Here is an 18,829-nt window from a genome sequence, read left to right as displayed (position 1 = left end):
AGAGAAAAGGAGAGAGAGAGAGAGAGAGAGAGAGAGAGAGAGAGAGAGAGAGAGAGAGAGAGAGCTATAATACGTGTGTTTTTTTTTCTAAGCAAACAACATGCACAAGTTCTAATTTAACATTTTGACATTATTTATTGACAATTGTGAATATGCCTACTTCTCTTCTTGACAGAAATATCGTTAATGTATGGATACTTAAAGAACATATTATACTGGTATAATACGGTTGTTTGGGATATACATGCAAAAATAATCTATGTATACTTTAGTTCTCAAGTCTTTCAATTGATTGTTTAAAACATTATCATAAAAGGAATATTTTTTCCACAGAAAAATCATTTTTTATCAGCAGTGATTTGAAACAATTTAAATACTTTACAATCCAAGAATGACCAGGACAAATACTTAAAATTCAGCAATTTATTTTTATCATGTACATCATTTTAGATCTATATCGCATGTATACAGTGGCATATACACAAATGGCAAATGCTATAAAATTAAATTTTTACGGCTTCAATTTATTATGGACTCTAAAAAATGCATATAATATAAATAATGCTCTTTTTCAACTATTTAATAAGATTTGTGTTTTTTGTCCCCTATTTCCCCTATAGTAAACCCGTTAAACGTCAGCAATGTGTATTTCAGCTGACCGACTTTAGCGTGGGAGAGACGCAATCTCGGCTACTTCCTTTGATGTGGCGAGAATGTGACGTAGTATTTAAACGTCAAGCAAAGCGTCAGCACGTCAAAAACAGTTAAATCCGTTACGTATTATGAAACCAGCTCTAATAATCTCTTTCTCGGAACTAAAATATCCAGTTCGTTACATTTTTCAATCACTATATACGAAAAACATATAAAGTTGCATTATCATCAGGAAAAAATATCAAGTCTATAATCATTACATACCAGTACATGTACATTGTATGTAATACTTTTCAATAAATTTGTTTTATTTACTTGTTATAAAGCTTTTCAATTTCGAATGAAATTTTTAAGTGTACATGTTATACATTTTTTTGAATAATGGCTATGGGGCTAATGTTTGTTTCATATATAAATTGTGCACGTACACCATATGCATTTTCCAATATACTATACGTATATTTCTGACTTCGAATCTTTGCACTAATTTATCCCAGGATATCCCGTTGAGTATCAAATTTGAGTCTTCAAAAGTATGACATGCTTTTAACTTAAAGCATGGCAGGCATTACTTGCTACCTACAAGAAAATGATGTCACCTTCTTCATCATTCCTGTTAGCCGATGCAGTAATCTTGAGAATCCCATTCTCCACATTACAAAGTACTTGCGTAATCAGTTCAAAATGAAACCTTGTTATATAAAATCTCATCACAAATTTAAGCAAATCACCAAATTTTTTATAGTGAATCTACACAAAAACCTTTTAACAACTCTTTCACTCATTTTGGTAGTCCTTCATAGGAATGGAATCTGGGGTTTCGTTTTCTAAAAAAAAAAAAATAATTATATATAAATACACAAATTTTAAAGTGTGAAGCTTAGTTGTATACTTTTAAAAACATTTTTCTGAATTTATAAGAAATTTCTTCTCACAGACTTTTGAATTTATATATTTTAATACATGTAGTTACTTAAAAACGATCTGAATATTTGGAATGCAACTATTCGATATGTTGTGACTGTAATGCATGCCTGTACATTAAGCGCAGTAGGAATAGCGCTCATTCCGTGCACGGAAGGTCGTACATATGTATGTTCGAATCACGGCTTCGACAGGCCTGAGGCGATAAAAAGTAGTTAGCAATCACCCTTTAACAAGCGCTTGCTATTATGAAGTGAAATTTACAAGTCCCTGGGATGAGACCTTAAAACCGATGTCCCATGTCACGGCAGGCGTTGGCACGATAAAGATCCCTCATATGGCCCTGAGTGTTGAGTAAATGTATAAATTTGAATTCCTTGAACATAATCTGTCTTTCTGTGAAATAAAACAGTCATCAAATGGATTGGAATGCATTCATTTTTGTCACCTTTGTACATGCAAAGAGTTTTGACCCCTCGCTCACGAATTTTTATCATTGGGGTGCCAAATTGATTAATGTCTTCATACTCATTTAAACATAGGTAATCAAATATTACGAAGCTAACCTCGACGGATGTTATCAGTTTAGATAATGCAAATCTAACATCATATTTTCTTTTTAATATTTAGTATTCATCCCAACAACAATATTCTTGCAAATTGTGTTTAACCCCTTACATGGTATATACACATTTCTACGCCTGTAGCGTGAAAAACATGTATAGTGTAAATAAATATTCATAACTGTTAATACTGCAGATATCAAGGACTTCAAGTTCATTCGGATTGATCTGTTCCCAAAACTTTAACCTGGTCTCTTGTATGGATAATATAGGTCAGATCTAGCATCCGAAGCAATTCTGGTAGTGTCCATCCTTGGATGCATCATCCATGCAAGTTTGTTTTAGCAAGGGCTTATAGTAACTTGGGAATGAAAATGTAGGTCAGATCATGCATCCGAAGCAAGTCTAGTAGTGTCCATCCCTAGATACATCATCCATGCAAGTTTGGTTTAGCTAGGGCTTATAGTTACTTGGGAATGAAAATGTAGGTCAGATCCAGCATCTGAAGCAAGTCTGGTAGTGTCCATCCCTAGATACATCATCCATGCAAGTTTGGTTTAGCTAAGACTTATAGTTACTTGGGAATGAAAAATTAGGTCAGATCATGCATCCGAAGCAAGTCTGGTAGTGTCCATCCCTAGATGCATCATCCATGCAAGTTTGGTCCAAATAAGGCTTATAGTTACTTGGGAATGAAAATGTAAGTCGGACCAGCATCCGAAGCAAGTCTGGTAGTGTCCATCCCAAGATACATCATCCATGCAAGTTTGGTTCAGCTAGGGCTTATATTTACTTGGGAATGAAAATGTAGGTCAGATCCAGCATCCGAAGCAAGTCTGTTAGGGTCCATCCCTAGATGCTTCATCCATGCAAGTTTGGTCCAAATAGGCTTATTGTTGGTGTGGAATGGACCTGCTCCAAAAACTTTAACCTGATCAATCATCTAAAAAATGTAGGTCAGATCCAGCATACGAAGCTAGTTTTGTAATGTCCTTTCCTAGATGCATCATCCATGCAAGTTTGGTCCAGGTAGCGCTTATAGTTCCTTGAGAATAGACCTGTCCAAAAACTTTAATCTGGTCACTCATCTGGAAAATGTAGGTCAGATCCAGCATCCGAAGCAAGTCTGGTAGTGTGCATCCCTAGATGCATCATCCATGCAAGTTTGGTCTGGGTAGGGCTTATAATTCCTTGGGAATGGACCTGCTCCTAAAACTTTAACCTGCTCCAAAAACTTTAACCTGGTCACTCATCTAGAAAATATAGGTCAGATCCAGCATCCGAAGCAAGTCTGGTAGTGTCCATCCCTAGATGCATCATCCATGCAAAATTGGTCCCGGTAGGGCTTATAGTTCCTTGGGAAAAGACCTGCTCCAAAAACTTTAACCTGCTCCAAAACTTTAAAAACTTAACCTGCTCCAAAAACTTTAACCTGGTCACTCATCTAGAAAATGTAGGTCAGATCCATCATCCGAGGCAAGTCTGGTAGTGTACATCCCTAGATGCATCATCCATGCAAGTTTGGTTCAGGTAGGGCTTATAGTTACTTGGGAGAGGGCGTTATAAGTATTCAGTACTTTTGCTCAATCCCTTTGTAATTATATTACAATAAAATATGTTCAAATCAGTTACTTGGGAATGGACTTGCTCCTAAGACTTTAACCTGGGACGCCGACGCCGACGCCAACGCCGGGGGTATAGCATAAGCTCATCTCGACTTCGTCGAGGTGAGCTAAAAACTGTACTACGCTATCATTTTCTTTAATTAATTTTTTTCTAAAATAACTTGACAAATAACCCATTTTTTTTAAAGTTAAAACTCATTAAGTTTAATTTCTACAAATGGTCCGGAAAATTGTCAAGGCTTTACGCTTATATTTTAAATAAAAAAGTTTTATAAGGTTTCCATGAAAAGAAATGTTGAACTTTATGTATGGGAGATAAGAAAACTTGCTGGTGAAATGTTTTTTTTAATCTGGGGGAAGAATGGAGGCGTACAAGGCGAGGACAATCCCCTGCTCTGAAAAAACATTTCTTAATTCTAAAAGTAGTATTTTTTCAAAATTTCATGGTTTATATCATCTTTTACATATCAAATTCTGTATTTCATTTTTTAAATAATTTATTAAATTTTTTTTCACTCATGTTTTTAAGACATTCGAAAACAAAAGAGAAAAAGCATCATGTATGATTCGAACTCTCTGCATAGAGCAGGTTTGGTCCAAGATCAAGCGCTTTACCACTACGCTACGAAGTATATGCATTATTGACGTCTATCAGTGTCATTTAAATGAACGGGTTTGTTGAAGCAAACATTTTTTCAGAAAAGTTCGATTTTCATGTAGAATGGGTTCAGATTCCATTTTTTGGATTAATGAAATAGATTTCACATCTACGTTTCCATCATTTAAGCGTTAACGAAGAATGGAGACTAGACCCATTCATGTTCAAAATTCGTTTTTTTATAGCTCTATTAAACCCATTTTCCACTAAATATCCTTAACTGTTAACTTTGCAATAAAAGTTAATAAAATAATAAGTCGTTCAGTTAAATAAGATAATAAAAAGTTTTGAAGATGACATTGCTGAGAACATGATTTTAGAAAAATATAACTTTTTTGTGAATTTTGAAAATTGAGAAATATTTTGTCTCAGAGCGGGAGTTGTACACGCCTTATACGTCCTCTTTCTTTATTCCGTCTGCTTGTTCTTTTCAATAATCATTACAATATTCTTTTTTAATATTTTGATAATACCTTGATTTTGTTTCCGACGTCGACGTTTGACAAAAATGGCAATAAGCGACGTGGCCAACACAGCCAGGATTACAACTGTAATAGTCACAGGTACTGCAATCCAAGTTACATCGATTTCATCCTTGTAACTGTAAAATAAAATCTTTACTTTGCAAAGATTCAAAGTCAAGCAAGTTTTATAGAAAAAAATCCGTCCAACTAACAATAAAACGTAGGATAAGGCAACATTAAGAATAAAGAATTTATCAACAGAGTAACATGTACGTAAGTCACACTTTAAACAATTTAATACTTACTTTACATCTGTTGAAGGTGGTAGTGTCGATGTAGATGGTAAAGAACTGTAATTTTTTTCAAAAAATAAACTGAACCTTTGTGTCGTGCTCTGATCTAAAGTTCTTACAACAAGCTGGTAGCACCCTTGGTCTAGAAGAAAACGAAGAATGGTGTTAGACATCGCGAAATGGGACAGGACAACATGTCTAAACATTTTAAAAACATGACCTACTTATTCAGCCTATCAAATTTGATTAATGCTTCCATTTCTTGGTAAGAAATGATCCTTTATGGTGAAGAACTCGACATGGACATGTCTTTAACATGGACATGTCTTTATTGTTATATTTATCACATAAAAGAAAATATTCCCAAAGTCACATGCTGTTTACAATCATATTTAAATTCTCATTAATTAATTAATTAAAATTATTAATAATCAACTTATTTTCTCAATCTAGGTCTGTATCAAAAACTTACAACAGAATGAGTCCGAATTATGAATATGATTAATAAGTCAACAGTGATTACATGATATGTGGTGTAATTGATTTCCTAATATATAAAACCTTCTCTAAAACAAACTACGTAACACATATTTAAAACAAAGAAATAAAAATATAAACATTGGACTTCCTCAAAAAAGGAAAAAGGTGGCGGCGTGGAAGCGGCTCAACACACATGTGCTTTTCACGGCGTCCTACATGTAGCTACAAGAAACTGAAAAGCGATGCTATCTGGACGACTGGGTCCGAATTTTACCGCACACGATTTTCATTTAGCATATACTAAATATTTTTATTTCCAAGAATCGCTTGCATTTCCCTCTCCTAATTTGAACACGCCAAATACTATCCAAGGATAATGCAAGCTCGATAACCTTATACGCAGAACATTCCAACTGAATGTAGATAAAATATTTTAAGTGAAACTTAAAATTCATTTTATCATTGAGCCAATTGCTACGAGACGTTTTTCATACAAATTGTTAGTCCATTATTTATACACAGAATTGACGGCGGATTCTGTTATTTCCCAAACATGAGGAACACGGCGGATGTAGCCGGTCGGCAGGGGATACTCACTCCTACATGGCACCTGATCCCACCTCTGATGTTTTTGAGGTCTCTGTTTGCTCTGCTCCTATTTGTATTGCATGTTTTATGGACTTTCAAAGTGGATATTAATTGTTTGTAATTATCTTAATATCCTTCATTTTACCGCCTTTCTGAAAAGTATTATTTCACATTTCTGTATATACAGAAAATACAATAATATTCATGTACAACATTGTCTTTGAAGACAGATTTATGACACTATTGTGATGCCCACGCCTGCTCACCAGGGCCTTGTCATCTTAACAAAATTTTTATTTTAAAATAATTAGGTTCGTGTACAAAGATGGTAGCTTTAATATTTTAACCATTCCAGCTTCCTAGTTAATCAAAATATGTCATAATTTACAAGTAATTCTATTCTAACTAAATATTTTGGAAACCGCATTTGTTCCATTTAGGCATTTTATATGACACAAGCGTGACAAGAGTTTATTTTTAAGGTCTTCCGTCTTCACGGAAGACCTTATAGTGATTCTATTGTTTCTTATTAAGGTCTTCCGTCTTCACGGAAGACCTTATAGTGATTCTACTGTTTCTCATTATTATTTTTCCGTACATCTAATTTTGTGCACGCGATTTCTCGAAGACTACTGGATGGATTTTCATGAAATTTGCAGGAATGATGTGCTGTTATCTGAAATTATTATATCCGAGAGATTTTTTGGAAATTTTTTTCTGGTGCCAAGTTACGGACAATTTCCTGATTTTAAAATGACATTTTGTCTGCGGTTAATCTCAAGAACGGTAAAAGATATCACTGTGAAACTTTCAGGGATTATAGGTCGTGATAAGTTCTATCCAGGACGCAATCTTTTGTACGTCGTCTCTACTTCCTGTCGTTACTGCAGCCGAATTTAAAAAATCAAATTTTTCAACTTTTTTGTTTTTCAATATTTTTGAATTATATTAGTATGGTGAATAGAAACTTTTTCAATTAGGCTGAATATATAATTTGTTTTTAAATTGATAAATCCAAACTCGAGATATTAACAATCAAAAATTTGAAGCGGTACCAAAATGGCGGCGGTCTCTGTCAACTCCGACATTTTGCATTAGGGGTTTACAGAGGCAGCCGAGCGTTTGCTTGAACGAAAGTAACATAAGGAGCAATGAAATATGAAGGAATACTTGGATTGTCACGACATAGGTACGTTACAATTCTGTGTCAAACTACATTTATAATTCAAGGCCTCCTTACACGTCTTCTTTAATTGGTTTTAGTTGTTTCTCAAAGTACAAATAGAAAAGAACTAATGTGAAATGAAGTACAATACCTACTACCTTTTGTTTTGCATCACGGAAACACATAGCTTAAATCGTACATGTAGTTATAATAGTTTTTCAAGATACAAAATGTATAGTAAGTATAAAACGTGACCACTGTTCTCCCATGCACACTTGTGTCATATTAAATTAATAGAAAAAACAACTGCTACAATAAGAATTTAAAAAAAAAATATTAAAAGACCGTTTAATTAACTTCATATAAACATTTCTTTTTCTCAATGCAAGTTATTGAACATAATTGAATCTTATTCCTTGGCCCACGTCTTCGCGATCGAGGCATTTTTTTTTTTCGGTGAAACACACCACCTTTTTCATGAAAGTGTAGGTAATCGGAATAATCCACTCCACTTTCGTGATAAACAGGAAAATTATTAAAAAAAAAAAAATTAACCATCTCACCTTTTTCATAGAACATTCCAAGTGAAAGGCGCTAAAATTTACTCCTGGCGTCTGGCGCGAAATTATGAATAGTGACCCTCCTTTCATAATTCCAAGACAGATTATCTTCTGCAGAATTACATGTACATACAAGTGAATTTAGAGAAATTGTTCAAATAGCGTAATCGATAAGCGTATCGGATTTTCACGCTAATGACCCGTTTCAATTACCAGTGTGTCCAAAAAAAGTTTCATAGATTTTCAGTTCGATTTGAGGGTTATTTTTCGGAATCAGACGGAAGACCTCTCTTTGCTCGCAACGAGATCGTTTCTAGTTAAGGTCTTCCGTCTTCAGCGGAAGACCTTCTTGTTATTCGTTTGTTTCTTTTCCACTGTTTTTAAGGTCTTCCGTCTTCAGCGGAAGACCTTATTGCTTTCTTAGGTTTCTTTTTCACTTTTATTATTATTATTATTATTTTTTTTTTCTTACCGATTTTGTGCACGCGATTTTTCGAAAACGGCTCAACAAAATCTTATGAAACTTTCAGGACGTATGGAACATCACTTGAACCTTATGCGTTTTTTCCCGTTTCGATGACGTCACTTCCGATCTAGAGATATCGTCGATTTTCTGATTTTTAAGGGTCATTTTGTCCAGAATTTTCCCGAAAAACGGCTCTAGATAGAAACTTCAAACTTTGAGGCTAGGTAGAGCTATGTCTGGAGAGGTGCATTAGGTATATCAAATTTACCGGAAGTGACGCTCGTCGGCGCTCGCTATGGCCCGAAAATAGACCTATCACGAATTTCAAAATTTCTCACACCTTTTCTTAGATATCTTTTTACCTGAAGATATTTTGTGAAAACGTATAGAACAAAAGAAGTGCAGAATTTGAAGATCTTTCAAATGATATCTCGAAAAAAGGGCCTGCCCCTAAATTTAAGGGCCTAGAGGGGCCAACAGTTTTTTCTTTATATCTCAAAACGTATTGAGAATTTGTAATACGTCAAAGAAGCAAAGTTGTTCAAAATGACAAGCTTAATCAAATGAAGTCGTCAGAAAACGTCTGGCGTCGTCACTTCCGGCCCAACCGGAAGTAGTCGGAAAACGCGTATTTTTGCCATTCTCGACAAGACTTTTGGTAACAAATGTCTCTAGAAGCAAAAAAATAATTTTTTCGTCCGTCGTCATCACTTCCGGTCAAACCGGAAGTAGCAAAAAATTGCTTATTTTGAAGGCTTAAATGCAAAATTGAAATTATAAAGTCACCGGAGACTACTCAGCTCATTGCTTTCTTTTGTTCACGTCACTTCCGGCACTTCCGGTTAAATTCGGACGGAAGACCTACTCGTTGCTTTGCAACGAGCTCGGCTCTAGTTAAGGTCTTCCGTCTTCAGCGGAAGACCTTATTGTTTTTCTTCGGTTTCTTTTTCACTTTTATTATTATTTTTTTTTCTTACCGATTTTGTGCACGCGATTTCTCAAAAACGGCTGAACAAAATCTTATGAAACTTTCAGGACTTATGGAACATCACTTGAACCTTATGCGTTTTTTTCCGTTTCGATGACGTCACTTCCGGTCTAGAGATATCGTCGATTTTCTGATTTTTAAGGGTCATTTTGTCCACAATTTTTCCGAAAAACGGCTCTAGATAGAAACTTCAAACTTTGAGGCTAGGTAGAGCTATGTCTGGAGAGGTGCATCAGGTATATCAAATTTACCGGAAATGACGCTCGTCGGCGCTCGCTATGGCCCGAAAATAGACCTATCACAAATTTCAAAATTTCTCACACCTTTTCTTCGATATCTTTTTACCTGAAAATATTTTGTGAAAACATTAAGAATAAAAGAAGTGTAGAATTTAAAGATCTTTCAAATGATATCTCGAAAAAAGGGCTGGCCCCTAAATTTAAGGGCCTAGAGGGGCCGACAGTTTTTTCTTTATATCTCAAAACGTATTGAGAATTTGTAATACGTCAAAGAAGCAAAGTTGTTCAAAATGACAAGCTTAATCTACTGAAGTCATCAAAATACGTCCGGCGTCGTCACTTCCGGCCAAACCGGAAGTAGTCGAAAAACGCGTATTTTTGCCGTTCTTGACAAGTTTTTTGGTAACAAATGTTTCTAGAAGCAAAAAAATAATTTTTCGTCCGTCGTCGTCACTTCCGGTCAAACCGGAAGTAGCAACAAATTGCTTATTTTTGCATTAATTAACATAGTGTTAGAGGATTCAAACCATTTTTAGGCGTTATTTCTCATTTTTGTTAAAAATTAATGCTCCTTCCGGTCAAACAGGACGGAAGACCTACTCGTTGCTTTGCAACGAGCTTTGCTCTAGTTCTTATTATTTTTTTTCTCCCCAATTTTGTGCACGCGATTTCTCAAAAACGGCTTGATGAATTTCCATGAAACTTTCAGGACTTCTGTAACATTACTTGAACCTTATGCATTTTTTTCCGATTTGATGACGTCACTTCCGGTTTGGAGATATTGCCGATTTTATGATTTTTGAAGGGTCAGTTTGTCCGCAGACTTTCTCAATAATGGCTCAAGATAGAAACATGAAACTTTCAGGTATGATAGACCAAAGTCTGTAGATATGTACAACGTATTTCATTTTAATCGGAAGTGCCGCACGTCGGCGCTCGCTATGGCCCGAAAATAGACGTATCACGAATTTCAAAACTTGTAACACTTTTTCGTAGATATCTTTTAACCTATAAATATTTTGTTAAGACATATAGAGCAAAAGAAGTGCAGTATTTCAAGATCTTTCAAATGATATCTCGCAAAAAAGGGCTGGCCCCTAAAATAAGGGCCTAGAGGGGCCGAAACTTTTTTCTTTATATCTCAAAATTCATAAAGAATTTGTAATACGTCAAAGAAGCAAAGTTGTTCAAAAGGTCAAGCTTAATCTATTGGCGTCGTCAAAATTCGTCCGGCGACGTCACTTCCGGCCAAACCGGAAGTAGTTTGAAAATACGTATTTTTGCCGTTCATGACAAATTTTGGGGAAACAAATGTCTCTGGGGGCATGAAAATTAATTTTCTGTCCGTCGTCGTCACTTCCGGTCAGACCGGAAGTAGCGAAAAACGGCTTATTTTTGCATTAATTAACAAACTTTTAGAGGATTCAGGCTATTTTTGGGCGTTATTTCGCATTTTTGTTATAAATAAAATCTACTTCCGGTAAAACAGGACGGAAGACCTACTCGTTGCTTTGCAACGAGCTTTGCTCTAGTTATTATTATTTTTTTTTTCCGCCCATCTAATTTTGTGCACGCCATTTCTCAAAGACTGCAGGATGGATTTTCATGAAATTTAGGGAAACAATGTGTTATTATCTGAAGTTATTTTATCCGAGAGATTTTTTGAAGATTCGCTTCCGGTGCCAAGTTACGGGACATTTCCTGATTTTAAAATGACATTTTGTCCAAAGATTATCTCAAGAATGGTAAAAGATATCAAAATGAAACTTTCAGGGATGATAGATCGTCGTAATTACTATCCAGGACGCAACTTTTCGTTCGTCGTCAGTACTTCCTGTTGTTACCAGATGCGAATTTCAAAAGTCGATTTTTCTAACTTTTTTGTTTTTCAATATTTTTGAAGTATTTTAAGCTTGGGTAATAGAGATCTTTCTAATGATGCTTACTATATAATCTGTTTGAATATTGACAAATCCAAACTCTAGATATTAACATTCTAAAATCTGAAGCGGGTCCAAAATGGCGGCTGTCTCCGTAGACTCTGCCATTTCGCGAGTAGGGGTTAATGGAGGCAGCTGAGCGTTTGATTAAACGATTCTGACATAAGGATACATGAAATGTAAAAAACTACTTCGACTCTCACGTAGTAGTGAAATGGCTGGAGGAGTTACCTCCCGTTACTTGTTTATATTATTATAGATAATCAATGTAAATATTGTAATTAATTGGTCAATTGACAAAAGAATTATACAAGTATTATTGATAAATGATGTTCTGTTAGAAAATAATAATAGTGTTGCCAAAAGAAAGGCAGTCTGTTGTATTTTATCAATATGATATCTGATAACTTATGATCATTGATTAAATTGAGGTACAAGGGGGCAGTATAGCCAACTGGCTCGTGTCTTCACTTTAGTACAGAAACCAATTAGTGTATCGATCTGATCGTATTGTGCAAAGTTGCCGTAGTCAGTGACTAATTAAAATATAGCTGTGTGACGTTAGCTATAGGTTTTTCATTCGGACAGAGAAGCTCTTACAAAGTTAAATACTGTGTAAGTATATTGTAGCTACTTGGCTAGAGTTAAATAGGCAACTTGGTAAGCAGTAAGACACCAGGCAGGTGTTAAAGGCTAAATCAAGAGGCACCAGGCAGGTGGCTGTTGACTTATATAGTCAGTTGTATAGTGAGGCAATTGTCATATGGCACCAGGCAGGTGCCGGTATTAACTGAAGATATATAATTGTACAAAGCACTTAGGTCATTTGATTTAAAGACACCAGGCAGGTGTCATATTATTATCTGTATATATTGCATTCAATCATAACCCCAGTAAAACTCGCTTATCCGAGCACAGACCTACTGACCACTCATGAGGTCCGACACTTTACAGTAGTAAGTTGCAATTGAGTGTCAGTCTTAAAACTTAATTTCCGTTTCACTGCTTTAGTGTTACTGGGCTAGATACGATATGTAATGTGTATAATGTGTTACATATTCTTTCTTAACGTCGAAATAAAATAATGGCGCTAAGAATGTTTTATTTTTAAAATTTAATTGAAGCTATCATACCTATTTAATAGATCAGGCCAAGAAAAGGCGCGCATATTTACTCGTGGCATTTGGCGCGAAATTATGAATGCTTTTTATAATTCTTAGACAGGTGAACTGTTGCAAAAGTATACACAAGTATGTTTAGAGCAGTACTCCCAATATCTGAATGGTTAGCACGTTGGGGATAAAAAAGTAAAAAAAAAAAAAAAAAGGCGCATTCACGTTGGCGACATGGGTTCAATCCTCCTTGTGAACAAAATTTTGAATCTCTCTTCAGCTCGATTTTACGTGGGTTTCTTTTCCTAAAACGGACGGAAGACCTCTCGTTGCTCGCAACGAGATCGTATCTAGTTTTATTCCTCCATTTGATTGTTCTGAGTGAAAGTAAGTGACGGGATGTATTGCAAGTTATTTTGTATCTACGACTACTGTAAACAAGTTGACGATATTGAGAATATGTTTGGGTTTATGTTATATTGAACTAAAACGTGGCTACATGATTGAAATGTCATATATAGAGAAAATAATTATTTACTGATAAAGGAGGGCTGATGTTTTAGCAACATGCTGAGGTGTTCATCCTAACGAAGATGTTGATGACAACGATGATGTCGCTGATATTGATGATGGTGACGACGATGATGTCCATGACAATGATGCTGTTGATGAAGAAAATGTCGATGATGATGTCCGTGAATTAAACGCAGGAATCACTAGAATTTGTTAATCGACATTGCCCCCAACAAAAGTATAGGACTACAGCCCCGGAGGTTTCGGGGATAGTGTTGATCTTAATGGAGAAAACTCTCATAGTGATGTGGACAATACTGGCAATATTTAGATGGGTTTTAAGTTACACTTGTTAAAAATGTTTTTAATCATTGTTTTCTATATTGTAAAAAAAAAAAAAATATGAGCATTTGAGTGAGTGTGCGTGTACTGTAGACATTTCAAATTACATAATTTTAGATGTCACATTATAATTTAAAGTTTAAAATATCTTTAAATGAATTGGATTAACTTAAAATTATCAAATACATTGAGAATAAGGTAGCATTGAATGAATGTGAACAGATATTTTATGTGGGTGTCATGAATAAACAGTAGACAAAACTTACATTGGAATGTTTCCGTTGATTTGTATCTTGATGGGCATGCACTTTCATTGAAATCTCTGCAATTTGTCAGGAAATTTCCTTGTACAACCCCACCTCCTACATTATACTCCGTGCACCTTCCTGTAAAAAAAAATACAAAATAAAAAAAAATCAGTAAAATAAAAATGAAATGAACATATTCTAAATTTTTATCTTTTAAATTGAAAAAAAATTAAAAAAAAAAAAAAAACTGAAAAAGACTTGTATAGAATTATATAAAAAGGGCACTAAGTAAACTTTTTGTTAAATATGTTTGTTGTTTACAGTACAAAAATACTATATTAAAGATGACCGATTAAAACTTAAGATAAAAACCTGCATAATGGGGATATTCCGCATAAGTACAGGACTGAGAATAGATAATGTTCTGGTCAACATGGCAGATTATCTATCAGTGTTGTTTAACATATGTTAACATAATTATGTTAATTTAAAGATAATTTTGATTTTCTTAACAAGGTGACATAATTGGGATGGGCTAATACATTCATATATTCAGTGTTGTAAAATAAAAATCAGGTATATTTTTTTATTACTTGACTCTTTTATGGAATATCAACCTTTAAAGAAATATTCAACACACTGATGCATTAATTTAATATGTCGCTATTGCTAATCATATCTGAAAACTGGTAGATAAGAAATCACTCTGAAAATAATATCAAACAACTAATCACGCAATGTTTGATGTAGAGTACGTAATTCATAACAAAACTTGGTCATATGTCTTAACCCATGGTATTAAAGCCCTTCTTCCTTAGGGGAATAAATATTTTTCTCTCATCTGTTGAATGTAATGGGCGTTTAAAATACTTGCACACCTATTTCAAGTGTTTTGTAAAGGAAAAAAAAGCATTTTTTGTCTGTAGCTTTCAAATTTGTTACTTATTTGACTTGCATGTTTGTTTACATTTTTTTAATTAACATGTATCTGCATTATACATGTATACTCAGTAACCAACAACCTTATTTATGTATTACATGTATAACACAATCTTTGTTTCTAAGGTGTTGAACGAAAAATAACAATATCTTTAAAATATTTTAAGGTCAGCAAACAAATACTTTTTAAACATAGAAAAATTACTTTAATACACATGTATCACTTGTCATGTTTGTCCATTCTTGTTCTGCCTATTTATATATCCTGGCGTCATGGGTTTCCGACAGTCTAACAACAATCGCGGTCAGAGTTAATTCCCAGTTTTTGCTTGTATTGATTGATTGATTGATTGATTGTATACTGTTTAACGTCCCTCTCCAGAATATTTAACTGATACGGAGACGTCACCATTGCCGGTGAAGGGCTGCAAATTTAGGCCTATGCTCGGCACTTACGGCCTTTGAGCAGGGATGGATCTTTATCGTGCCACACCAACTGTGACACGGGGTCTCGGTTTATACGGTCCCATTTAGCCGCCTTTTACGACAAGCAAGGGGGTACTGAGGACCTATTCTAACCCGGATCCCCAGGGGGCTGCTTGTAATGAGGTGTCCTTAGTAATTTTAAAAATATGACGTCATTTTAGGGAAAACTCGCGCGACGAAAATAGACTATCGGAAACATATTCATGAATATCGGAAACATATGACTATCGGAAACCTATGACGGCACGATATGTTTTGTTCAATCAAGAAAATACAAAAAGAAACATGGTGGGTCTGATGAAAAATCTAGTGCTTGCACATGTTTATAATCAACCAATTTAAGTAAACAATATACCGACCGTTGAAAATGAACTTGGCGGCAGCACAGACTTCATAAGTGGCATTTAAGAAGTGATTAGGAACACAATGGTAAACCAAAGGTATTGAGCTGCAGTTCTGTGGAATTGATGAACAATTCTTTTTCTGTGCAGCGTTATTCCACTCTGTTTCAGTTCCTGGGCAAGCCTCGACAGACACAGCCGACGATTTCGCTGAATCACAGCATATGCATAGCTATAGTAAATTATAAGTCACACTTAAATTTCAAAGTAATATTAGGCATTATAAAAAGAAATTGGAAATACAAACATTTAATTTTTCTTTACCTTTATGGAAGACAAAACTAATATAAGATTACAAACTCCTGTATGAAACAGCATCTGTGTTCACAATAATAAGCAAAGTGAATTGGAATTACCTGAAAAAGAGGGAGGTTCAATTTTGCACAATTTTGTTGTTTTCAAAAATAAATCTCCTTCAGCATGTTTAATAATATTGGATGATCAAAGTTTTACACATAGATACATAATTATGAAAGATCTTCTATTCCAAAATAGCAAAGGCATGATTTGTCCTATATTGGTTCGTTAATGTTCAAATGTTCAAAGCCAGACTATCTCGTCGTGAGCTTTGGCATGCTAGAGTTACATAATTATACCTATGTATATGTACACTGTATAGTGTATATTAATTTTGAATGTTGATGAGTTCCATTCCATAGGCCGTGTAATTTTGTAGATGATGTAATGATAGTCCACATGGATCTACCCTCTAAATATTCATATCGTAGATCTATCATCTACAAAATTACTTGGGGAGCGCCAACGATCCAATGCTGCTCAATTTCCCTCTCTACCAGCGATACAAATTATTATATTTACATCAATGTATTACATATCAAGAAAAGAAAATATAAAACTTGAACCTCAACCCGTCCGTCCAGCCTGTAGGATTTTATAAAAAGGTATTGCTAAAACGCGGAACGTTGGAAAACGAAACGGAAAGTGACAGGAAACGGAAAACACATCTCTAGCTGATTAATTCACTTGAAATATTTTGATGATTACTTTTACTAACCTATAAATTTTGAAAATGTTCAATGAAAGCCGCCCTCCCCTTTTTTGTTGCAGTATAGTGTATAAAAAATAGAATTTAGTACTGAAAGAATAAGACATCACCACCCCACCCCCCTTAAAAAAAGCTTTTCGAGTTTGTCTTTACCGAGGAACGAACGACGACTCTGCATGGGGATTGTTAAATACGATGCTGTGTCATTTCTGCTTTCCGTTTCGTTTCCCCGAATCCGTTACGCGTTTCAGTCTACATGTACAAGATGTCCTAAAACATATGTTACACTTTTAAATTGATATTAAAAAAATTGTGCCTCAAGTTATATGAATGAAATTTAAATTACATAATAAAATAGTTATAAATTGTTTGTCAAGCAAACATGTGTCACCGTTTCCTTATTTGTTATCAATATTTTTTGGTTAGAATAACATACATGTATATCATTTTACAACATCTTCCAAATGAGGTCTTTGAGGTCCTTTAAATTGACAGTGTTTGAACACGATTTCTGATGTTTTATTCTAACAATTTGGATTGTTTTCCACATTAAAACTGGATTTCACCAAACAACGGAATTTAAGATTTTCTTTAAAAACATTGTTAAAATGGAAGTGGGCTTCACCGGAAAACCATGCTTCTTTTAAATTTTCAGAGTCGGTTTTAATAAAAATCCAATGGACAAACCCAAATATCTTGTAACGAATCAATTTTAATTTAAATTTGAGTATTATATGGACCCTAGATTTATTAAAGGTGCTAGCTTGTTAATACAGGACCCGTCTAAGGGATTTTTGTAAAGTTTCAGTAATAACTCGATCAATGTGATTAATGTTCTCTATGGTACGGGTACTCCTTGGTCTTCTAATACTAGAATTAAGTCATGTGTCATTTATGGTGCCTTTAACTTCAAACTCCTTCACAATTAAATTTGTAAATTAGTATTCTATTGAGTACTTTAATTAAAGAATGTTGTTTTCTCATGGTTCTAATGACTAAAGCAGAAGATTTAGACCCATAGTAAAGTTTTACAAATTATACCAGCTGTTCACATGAAGGTTCCATATTAAAAAATATGATGACGTCATAAGGACGTCATAATCACCTTAATTTTTAATAGAATTTCTCGAAAGTTTGTCAGATAAAATGTATGCTAATACACTTTATGTTAACAAAACATATCTTTGTGAATGCTTTTGGTTTGATAAAGTTGTAATCGATTAAAAGTGTAACATATGTTTTGGTACACCCTGTACATCCCCTTTTAAAGGGTATTTACATAAAAAAAATCAAAAAATCAATACTGCATGAGCTTTAGAATTAAAACCATTTACATTCAAGACTTTTATAATGCATTTATATTAATGCATTATTGCCAAAGCAATAAATTATATATTATTTAAAACGAATCTAACCAGGGGAAACACTGTCTATCATATTGAAGAAAGGAACATTTCGATGTTTAAGGATATCCCAAAAACAACTTCTTACAGGAAGTCTCTAGCGACTTTTGATGAGTACTAATTATCTTAAACATTTATTTGATAATTGAAGCAATCTTCATAAAATGAATAAGAGCTTGTGGGAAAGTTTTTTATATGAATTACATGTATATACTATGAGCTGATGGTAAAGAGAATACATTATGTAGATAATTATGAATGTCACCCTGAGAGCACATTTTCTTGATTAAGGGATTTAAAACTAAAGATATAATTTGTATCCACAACTTACATAAACCACACTTTCTTTTATCATGTTTATTAACGTTTGTGACGAAACATCACATTATTGTTGCCGACAATATCCTAATCTTATTGTATATGTATACATTGTCGCTAATTGGCACATATTGTTACAGGCTGAACAAGTTTATATCCAGAAAGGAGGTACAACTTGCAAGCTTGATGTCTATAGGATCTTGGCATTACATGACCTAAGTTTTTCTTGTGTAGTTAATTTACAGTGTAAGTTACCTATGAATAAATAAACTTCAGAATGAAAACAGAAAAGGCCAATTTCATTTAATGACATAACGAAATTGTTATATCGTACAGTCTATCTATGATCGTTTTCACAGACAGGTACATGTAGACCGTGGTTTTCACACAATACCCGACCGTTAAGCAGAGCATGCGTATTCCAGACTTATGGAATAACGTAGTTAGTATAGCG

General features: G+C 34.4%; 1 protein-coding gene across 1 annotated transcript; it reads right to left on the bottom strand.

The window, feature by feature from the left end:
* Positions 1-1,227: 1,227 nt before the first annotated feature.
* Positions 1,228-18,412, bottom strand: LOC134272588 (uncharacterized). Its single transcript, XM_062754807.1, has 6 exons — positions 18,389-18,412; positions 15,607-15,820; positions 13,841-13,960; positions 5,194-5,323; positions 4,898-5,025; positions 1,228-1,481 (listed from the first exon to the last, which is right to left on the bottom strand). The coding sequence occupies exons 1-6, from the start codon at positions 18,410-18,412 to the stop codon at positions 1,432-1,434; spliced, it is 666 nt and encodes a 221-aa protein (XP_062610791.1). The 3' UTR covers positions 1,228-1,431.
* Positions 18,413-18,829: the final 417 nt, after the last annotated feature.

This window comes from Saccostrea cucullata, unplaced genomic scaffold, assembly GCF_032062105.1.
Source record: "Saccostrea cucullata isolate Sc308-1 unplaced genomic scaffold, CSIRO_AGI_Scuc_v1 ctg538, whole genome shotgun sequence".
Lineage (NCBI taxonomy): Eukaryota > Metazoa > Mollusca > Bivalvia > Ostreida > Ostreidae > Saccostrea > Saccostrea cuccullata.
The sequence above is the reverse complement of the archived record's forward strand: the minus strand, read 5'-3'. Positions and strand labels throughout refer to the sequence as shown.

Excerpts from the sequence above, each read along its gene's own strand:
- LOC134272588 (XM_062754807.1), bottom strand. The coding sequence starts at position 18,412 with ATGATAAAAGAAAGTGTGGTTTAT. Across the intron at positions 13,961-15,606 it reads CGCCAAGTTCATTTTCAACG|GAAGGTGCACGGAGTATAAT; the intron begins GTCGGTATATTG and ends TTTTTTTTACAG. Across the intron at positions 5,324-13,840 it reads ATCAACGGAAACATTCCAAT|ACCAAGGGTGCTACCAGCTT; the intron begins GTAAGTTTTGTC and ends GTTTTCTTCTAG.